Below are 9,882 nucleotides of genomic sequence, written 5' to 3'. Positions count from 1 at the left end.
ATACACTTGTATTTGACACTCCCCCGTAATGGGCGTATACATGGGTTATCTAAGATTACAGGTATAGACTTAGGTTCTCGGACATATCAGCTTTGTTCGAGTCGGCAGGGTCCGAAGGCAGAAGACCGAACTGGTCGGGTCGGAACAGTTGAAGCCGATCATTAAGGAACTGATGTCGGTTGTCGGGAACCATCCTGCTCTGTGTCCGGCTCTAACCGGACTGGTTTGTCGTTACACCCATCTGATGCCGAAGAAATCGAAAGCGGTCTGCCGAAAGACACTTGGTCATTCCATCTGCGACATTGTCGGTTGTGGATATTTTCTCTAGACCGATTTTCCCTGAAATGACGCAGTCCCGAACGAAGTGATATCGAACGTCGATATGTTTGGAGGCGTTGTGGTGAACCGGATTTTTCGACAAGGCAACAGCACCTTGACTGTCGCTGTAGACAACTGGAGCCGAGTCATGGTCGACTTGTCGAAACGTGTGCGCCAGCCGACCGAGCCATAAAGCTTCTTTTGCTGCGTCGGACGCAGCTACATATTCTGCTTCGGTCGTTGAGGTCGTTGTGCACTCCTGAAGTTTCGACTTCCACGAGATTGCTCCATTGCCGAATTTGAAGCAGTATCCGGTTGTTGATTTCCGACTGTCTATACAGCCGGCGAAGTCCGAGTCGGTGTAACCGACTACGCCTGAGGTTCGGTTCGGACCGAAAAGAATGCCATGGTCTTTTGTGCCAGCCAGATATCTGAACACATGCTTGACTGCGTTCCAATGCGATCGGCCAGGATTGTGCATAAATCTGCTAACGACTCCTACGGCATGAGAAATATCAGGCCGTGTCGGGACCATCAGGTACATAAGGGAGCCGATTGCCGGTGCATACGGTACCGACTTCATATCTTCCCCCTCCGGGCCGGATGTCGGGCAGTCTCGCTGAGAGAGCCGAAGATTCATTGGGAGCGGGGTTGAAGCAGATTTGGCTGATTGCATGTTGAAGCGTTCCAAGACACGTCGGATATAGTCGGTCTGAGACAAAAAAAGATGTCGTTTATCGCGATGCCGACTAATCTTCATGCCGAGTATGTGTCGTGCCGAACCGAGGTCCTTCATGGCAAACTTCAACCGCAGTTGCCGAATGAGATCGGCAAGTTCGCCCGCATGGCGTCCAGAAATTAGCATGTCGTCCACGTAAATGATGAGGAAGATGGGTGATCCATCGTGAGCTGTGTTGGTGAAGAGACAATGGTCCTCATCGCTTTTGGAGAAGCCGATCGATTGGATGAAGTCGTCGAACTTCTTGTACCATTGTCGTGGTGCCTGTTTGAGGCCGTATAGACTCTTCCTGAGTCGGCAGACTAGATGTTCTTGGCCAGTTGCCACGAAGCCTTTTGGCTGCTCCATATAAATTTCCTCCTCGAGATCACCATGGAGGAAGGCTGTTTTGACATCTAGCTGAATCAGCTCCAAGTTGTCGGCTGCCACTACGCCGAGTAGAAAACGAAGGGTTGTCATTTTCACCACTGGTGAAAAAATCTCGTCGAAGTCGACGCCATATTCTTGTCGGAAGCCCTTCGCAACTAATCTGGCCTTGTACTTTGGGGTGGTCGAATCAGACGTCTCTTTTAGTCGATAAACCCACTTGCAAGGAAGAGCACGTCGGTTCTTAGGTAATTCGACCAGATCCCAAGTCTTGTTTGCCCGAATGGAGTGCATTTCCGACTCCATCGCCAGATGCCAGGTGGCTGAATCGACAGATGTCGATGCTTCTTCGTAAGACGTCGGTTCGCCGGCGTCGGTGAAGAAAATTCCAGGAGAGTACCTCTCCGGAGGTTGCGACAGTCTCTCGGATCGTCGAGGTATGATTGGACTGGTCGCATCGGGTATCGTGGTCGGATGGTCCGAAAGCGGATTGTTCTGCTGTGCCGAGTCGGAGTTGTCCGAGTCGGTAGTGTAGGGTTCAGCTACCCGTGAAGCTGACCGTGTGTTGAGAGCGGGGCCTTCTTGAAGGGTCGGCACATCGGAAAATGTTACCCTTCGGACTTCGATCGGTTTTTCGACTGATGGATTCATAGCCGACTCGTTGAACACAACGTCCGAACTTCGAACGATTTGTCTGCGTTCGGGGTCCCAGAGTCGGTATCCCATTTCGCCGTCTGATCCATATCCAAGGAAAATGCATTTCCTGGACCGAGGTGTAAGTTTTCGGCGATCATCTTTCGGAATAAGGGCGTACGCCTCGCATCCGAAGATCCTCAGCTTGTCGTAATTCGGCTTACTGCCGATCCATAGTTCCTAAGGAATTTGAAGTCCTAGAGGTCTACTTGGCGACATATTGATTATGTGTACTGCCGTGAGTAGAGCCTCTGCCCAGAAGCCATTCGACAGTCCGGAGTGTTGGAGCATGGAAACTATCCGTTCTTGGATTGTCCGATTCATTCGTTCTGCAATCCCGTTTTGCTCCGGACTGTGTGGTGCCGTAAATTCACGTCGGATGCCGCGTTGTCGGCAGAATTTGACGAATTCATCGGATTTGAACTCTCCCCCATTGTCTGTCCGAAAGCATTTCAGCTTTCGGTCGGTTTGATTTTCTACCATAGCGAGCCAATCGGTGAAGATCGAGAAGACCCGATCTTTGGTGCGAATCGGATAAGCCCACACCTTTCGAGTCGAATCGTCAATAAAAGTGACGAAGTAAGAGGCACCGCCGAGAGACTGATGCGGCATTGGGCCACAGACGTCCGAGTGGACCAAATCAAGAGGTCTCGTTTCTCTTGGTGCTGATGTCGGGTGTGATGCGGCTGCTTGTTTGCCATACTGGCAATGCTCGCAGAATTGATGGTCGGAGAAGGAGAGTTTAGGGATGTATCCGGCTCTAGATAGATGCGTGATGCCGGCCTTGCTGAGATGTCCTAATCTTCTGTGCCATAGTGATGACACAGGAATATCCACCAAAAACAGGTTACCCTCTCTGAGCGTAACATGTAACGGATACAGTGAGTGTATCTTGGGTCCTCTAGCAAGCAGGAGGTTCCCCCTGTGGAGTGTCCACCCTCCCGAAGAAAAACCGGCACGAATGCCGTCTTCATCTAGTTGTCCGACTGAGATCAATGGCCTTGAGAGCTCGGGTACATGTCGGACATTGTGGAGTACAAGTGTAGAGCCACCTGCAAGGTTGAGCTCTACTGTGCCGATTCCGATGATGTCACAGTGTTGTGAGTTGCCGACTCGAACTGAGTCGGAGTGACGGATCGTATATTGCCGAAATTGGGATCGATGAGGAGTCACGTGAAATTACGCGCCCGAATCTAAGAGCCATGTGCTCGACTCTTCAGTCGTGAGTAGGACTTCTGATCCAACTGGATTTTCGATTGATAGTATATTCGGGTCGTCTGGTAGCACATCAGCTGAGAAGCTGACGTAATTGATCTCCTCATGCCGGCCACTCTTCTTGTTGTTCTTGTTCTTGAGTGCGCGGCAGTCGGCTTTGATGTGTCCGGGTTTCTTGCAATAGTTGCAGATTCGGTTATCCCGTGACTGGCTCCGTCTTCGTTGATTGTTCGGCGGTCGTGAGGAATCTCTTCCTCGTATGTTCGATCGGTCTGTCGAACCTTGTACTACATAAGCGTCGTCTGTTGAGTCTTTGGCGAAAGACTTTCTCCGAGCTGCTTCGGTCAGGATTGCGCTCGTGACTTCAGAGTATTTAACAGCTGTGGTTGACGCGTTGCACACGGTTGTGACGAAAGTTTCCCATGATGAGGGAAGGCTACTCATGAGTATCATTGCTCTGAGTTCATCCTCGATTGCCGTCCCCTATGACGAGATTTGGGAGCTTATGCTTTCGTACTCATTGAGGTGTGCTTGAACCGAGTCGGATTCTTTCATCCGCAAGTTGTAGAGGCGCCAGATCAGAAACATCTTTGTTGCGGCGACCTTCTTTTCGTAAGTGTTCGACAGTGTTTTCCACAGTTCGAATGCTGTCGTACACGATTGCACCGTAAAGTATACCGATTCCGATAGGTGCATCCGAATCGTGGCGCGGACGATTCTGTCCAGCTTCTGCCACTCAATTGGTTTGTATCCTTCTGGAGGTTCTTCATTTTCGATGGGATCGATTTGCCCCTTGACTATGAGATAGTCCTGCATTTGTTCCTTCCAGAAGTTGAAGTTCGATCCATCGAACTTTCGGAGACTCATTTCTGACGAGCCGGATGTTGATGCCATCAAATTCGGTTTCGGTTGACGAAGCTCGGTTCGGAGTTGACTACGAACCTTGTTGGAGTGCAGCCGGTTGGCTCACCGGATATCGTTCTAGTCGGATTTGAACCCGAGTCGGTTCGGCTTCGGAACTTGCTCGAATTGACTCCGGTAGCTTGAGGGACAGAACCGACTGGTCTTCCCGAATGTTGCCGAGTCGGAGTGAGCCCGGTTCGCTTCGGATATATATGCCGAATACCGATTATTGAAACCGATTATCTGGACCGATTCTGCTTCGGTTGACTGCAGCAACGAGAGAGACGGATCCAACTGATCCTCCCGAATGTCGATCAGCCAGATGAAGCACGAATTTGGGGTTGTTGTCTTGAGACCGATCTGCACCGAGTGGTTACAATGAGCGGCGTTTGATTACCTCTTCGGATGCCGTTTAACCGGGTGGAGCACGATCGTGTCAATGTTGCACAAGGGGATTTCACCTCGAGCGGTTACGATCACAAGGGACAGAGTACAACCTACTGGCTTACTCCAAGCGAAGATGATCTAACGCGATGAGATGCAAGCCTCGTTTCTCTTCTTCTTCTCTCTTCTTCGAATGACGCAGGAAACCGAATGCTGTGCAGGCTGAGACGACGGCCGACAGCAGATTGAAGGACCGACTACTGTGCAGGCTCTGATACCAGATGTTGGGGTCGAGGTCGTCTATGCGGAAGATCAAGAAGCATTCGATTGGTGTTTGAATACCTGCGTATGACAGTTTCTAGGTCGTTGCACAGAGAGAGAGAGAGAGAGAGAGAGAGAGAGAGAGGCACAAAAGACTTTCTATTCAATAGAAACAATAATACAACACCCAACCTTACAAAAAGGTTACAAGGTCAATATATATAGTGACCGACTTAGGGCAACTACCCTTTATGCTAATTACACAAATGGCCTAAAGGGATAGTGTGAATACGTCCATTATACACTTGTATTCGACATCTTTCTCTCTCTCTGTATCTCTCTCTCGCTCCTCAGTCCAAGACCCCCGTGGTCCCGCCCCTTTCAACACGTACGCGCGTAATAACGCGACAACGTTTTAACTTTTAGACCATTACACAAACAATGAAATTGACATTATGAACATAATTACAAACTCATTTTCCACAACCCAAAGGTTGAAAATAATGATATCGGTGCCTTTTAAAACAGAATAAGACGATGCATGCACATTTTTAACAATTTAATTTACAAACGGTTGAAAGAAATCAGTTGTCCTTGTACCCTAATCCCAAGGGCTTATTGCACCCAAAGAAATCATATTTGGCCAATGTGTCTTAAATGCTAAGTTGAAGTAGACTCCACTTTCTTGTCAACTTGTTGGTAATGGCTTGCCTTTAATGAAGGCTTCGAATAATGCAAGAGCTCTTTGTGGTTGGAATGTAGCAACCATATGCCCTGCATCTCTAACTGTAGCAAAAGTGAGATTCGTGTAAACTTCACTCCAACCAGCCACCTACAAACCCCACAAGACTAGAACTTTCATTATTCATTACCTCATGTTTATGCCCATTGCTAATGTGAACACGGTGTTGCATGATGATTACATATTTGTCTCAAATAGAATGATTTCAACACAAATTACATACCTGATCATTGTGATACCATGGGTACCAATCAATTAAGGTTGGCAATTGCAATGAACCTATTGAGTATTGCGTCGATAAGAACGGAATACGACCATCCATGTCTCCACTATGAGGAACCATCACAAATTGATGTATTATTATAGTATACATATGTGGGATGCATACATGTACATACATGCAAGATTCAGTGACTTGGATTCCAAGAAGAAAATGTTGCCTATCACCATGCAAAACATGAAAACTAGTCACTTGACATATATGAGGAGGAAATACTATTTGCAATGCTAACCTGAACAACCATACGCGTAATCCCTTCGACATTAGTTTTCTCAACACCGGTAGCATGGTGGAAGGAGAGTCAACCCAATCTTTTAGAACAACACTAGAAAAAGAAAATAACACGCGACGTTAGGCAACACTTCATTATCAATTACCTACATGTTTTTGCAATGTACTTGCAAAAGCAAAACATCTACCACTAATGATGAATAAAAGAATAACATACCAATTGATCACTTCACTCATTAAAGATATAGTGATACGGTATACCTAAGATATGCATCCATATTTAACCATTAAAACTTCCATGACAAAACGTAAATATACTTCAATCATTAAATTTTAGCAATACCTAACAAAGGCCTCCATATTTAACCATTAAAACATCCATGAAAAAACATAAATATACTTCAATCATTAAAATTTAGCAATACCTAACATAGATCTCCATATTTAACCATTAAAACTTACATGATAAAACATAAATATAGGATAAGCGTAAGTGTTGCTTTAAATTTAAGGGTTTCTTGTTTTTGAAATATTACCTACATGGATTCCACTTATATGGAATGCTTGTTGTATTAGCGTGGAGGGCTTGTTGAACGTCGGCACGATTTAGATATGTAAACACATAATTGTCAATGCAGGGATCACTCGATCCAGCTCTTCCATTTGGCATGTTCATGGCAAACTATCAATTTTTGAAAAGAAATGTCATATGTCGAAGGTCATAAGAATGAAGGAAAGTGAAAGTATTTAGTTGGCCATGTGGTTTGAAGTCTCTTATATGATGTACACAAAGACAAGGATTTCATATGATTGTGATTCACCAAACAATGACTTGCTAATTTCTTTTTCTTTTTGTCCTCTTTCCTACAATTCCTTAGGGCAAGCATGCAAACCGTTTCTTTTTGCCTTCTTAATCGAACCCTAACTTCTTAAGAACACATACTTATGGTCAACAATGATAGATGAGTTGTAACAAGAATTAATATGTTTATATGTACCTTTGTGTTGGAAATCCTCAAGGGAAATAGCGTATGTTGGAGATGATATGAACTTGAGCTTGAGTCATTGTTACAAACATTGGCAATGACGTCATAAATGTTGAGGCTTTCGTATTTTCGAAATAGGGAAAGATAAAGTGAAATGCATGTATTAGACCAATTCGTGCTTGTAAAATCACATGCTTTTGAGATATTCTTATAGAACGAGCCTGATATTATTCCATGACTCCAAGCATAATCTATAATTCCCTTGGTATCGAGTGCATCATCAATTAATCCATTTCCAATCTACAAAAAGGAGCGAAAAATGTATAGAAATAACATATGTGTGTGCCCTCACATAAATGATTATGCATATATTGTGTACATATATTAGGTTATGGCAATGTGTGTATATCTATTATCAATATGTAATATGTAGTTTGTGGTTGCGGTGGAGTTGTAAATGGTTCATTAAATGGAAACTTATATGTATTTGCTATACACAAATGAATAATATTGGTGCCGAAACGCATGATGAAAAATAGACTGATTGACCCTTGGTTTCACGATTTCTTCATTCCATAATTATTTCCTCGCACATGCTTTTTCTCTTTAGGCATGTCTTATACCACAACATATTTTTTTTCGTAATACACCAATTTAAGGTTACTTGGTACTTCTATAGTCTAATTTGTGTGTATTTCAAGATTTGTTTCCTGCAAACATTTATGAGCACATCACCATACAATGGAAATATGATCCGATTCTAAATTTAGGTTTGTAATATGAACATATAATTATGTTTGCCTAATCTAGCATTGATCTTGATCTATCGATGTTAATACTAGATAATATTGATGAAGTAAGTTCATGAACATTTTTATTTGTTAGGATGCTAAGATTACCAGGATCCCTTTTAGTTTGATATGTGGACCATGTCCACCTTCATTCTTGTCGATAATCAGGTTTGCAAGTTGTGGGATATAATGACCTGTATAAATGACAAAATTTGAAAAGCATGTCAAATCAATATACATTACGATTCTTTTTCGAAATCAATGTTATAAAGAGTGTAATGCTTCTTCAAGTTATGGTGGCACTGTATATTCATTGGCACATTATAAACTTAGCCATACATTTTGAAGCAACTGGCTAAAACACAATGCCTTACCTGCATAACTTTCTCCAGCAATATAGAAATCATGTCTTTTGTATCGAGGGAATTTCTTGAACCAACCAACCAAAAACGCATAGGCATCTAGTGCTGTGACATTAAAGGAATAGAAACGAGTAGCCATCGTTGAATGAGTTTGAACAAGTTAGGCTAAACCCATGTGGATATAAATATGAAATGATAATGAATTAAAGTCCTATATTGAAACTTGCACCACAACCAATGCCGTAGTGTAAAATACATGGTCGAAAAATCAGGTCTCTAATCTTCTTATCTCCATTAATTTTTCCAACGTAAAAGTACAACAATTTGGCTTTCAAACTTCGATGTTTTGGTGAGGTTCAAACTCATGTAGGAATTGCCCTTCTAAAGGTTAATATACCTTAGGTTGTAACAAAACCATAAACATAGTGGGACATTAGTTATGTGTATCTCATTTTGAAAGCATTGATGTCCCACAATGGTAGAATGAGGTTGAACCCACTACAAACAAACTTTGGAGAATACAGAAGGTGAAAGAGTTGCACCTCCTATTTTTGCTACCCCGCTTGGCTCATGTTACAAAAGGCCCTTGTAAACCACAAAACATATGCAAATTCCTTTTTCTCCTGTTGACACATTTATTTGAATGTCCAATATTTGTTACTCAATTTATGAAGCAAATTTATATTGAACCTGTTTGAGTATCTCCGAACGATGAGTAATCAGATGAAGTATTGGAGTATGAGAACCCAACTCCAACGGGAGACTCCAAGAACAAGAGATTCGCCTCTGTAGAACGTTAGTATACAATAAGTTTGGGTGTGCAAAAAACATCAAAACCACATTCATTATCGATATCTCCACAAAGTCGGTTATATAAAAGGCATAAAGTTTGTTGATTTGTGTGTATGTTATCACTAATATCTACAATAAAATAAAGTGAACAAATAACGTTAAGATAAATGAACAAGAGAAAGTTGGACAAACTTGAAAATAGAGAAAGATGGACGTGCTCGTATAAACGACATGAATGCCCTTTAATATGTGACAAGACACAATGAAGAGGTCATTGTCATGCCAACATATGTTTTGATTCATTCGTAATTCCCACCACACGTTCTAACTTCTACCATGTAAGACAATCTCGTAAAATTTTAAATTAGCTTTTTTTTTTACACACCCACTGTTGAATGGTAGATTCATCATATTAATCGAAGCTTATTCATAGATATGTGTTTGACTCAATAATCCGTGCAAAATAAACATATTAGACCAATTGCCACATTGTTGGCCCATTGGAGACTAGTACAAGTCACAACAATTAGAATTACAGAACCAACCTCGCAAGCTATGGAAGTAGCAATGTTGTTCACACATTTTGTGTTACACAAGCATATGAGGCTTGATATGTTACTATAATCAGCATATCCATTATCCATGTACTATTAGACACGTTTAAAAGGGGGATTCTTTTTTGTAGTGTTGGCTAAAGTTCTATGTATATTATCCTTTGTCATAAAATGCAAATTACGAAGAGGTTTAAAATCGTTCCTTTGCAACAAACAAATGTTTCATTGTCAAAGATGACATAAGAGGATCCAACCAACAACATGT

At 42.8% G+C, this 9,882-nt stretch overlaps 1 protein-coding gene across 1 annotated transcript; it reads right to left on the bottom strand.

Annotated features, from left to right (window-relative positions):
• Positions 1 to 5,314: 5,314 nt before the first annotated feature.
• Positions 5,315 to 9,067, bottom strand: LOC147847239 (serine carboxypeptidase-like 34; the record flags this gene model as incomplete). The annotated part of the gene is made up of 8 exons (XM_087339408.1): positions 5,315 to 5,711; positions 5,845 to 5,950; positions 6,134 to 6,226; positions 6,669 to 6,814; positions 7,131 to 7,418; positions 8,018 to 8,103; positions 8,284 to 8,376; positions 8,962 to 9,067. Coding segments are annotated over 8 exons (1,062 nt in total), but the record flags the coding sequence as incomplete, so codon positions are not given.
• Between the last annotated feature and the right edge of the window lie 815 nt (positions 9,068 to 9,882).

The sequence above is a fragment of the Azolla caroliniana genome, unplaced genomic scaffold (genome assembly GCF_043228905.1).
Source record: "Azolla caroliniana isolate FFs.n. ecotype wild unplaced genomic scaffold, voAzoCaro1.0.p SCAF_1316, whole genome shotgun sequence".
Lineage (NCBI taxonomy): Eukaryota > Viridiplantae > Streptophyta > Polypodiopsida > Salviniales > Salviniaceae > Azolla > Azolla caroliniana.
This window is presented reverse-complemented; position numbering and strand designations above follow the sequence as displayed.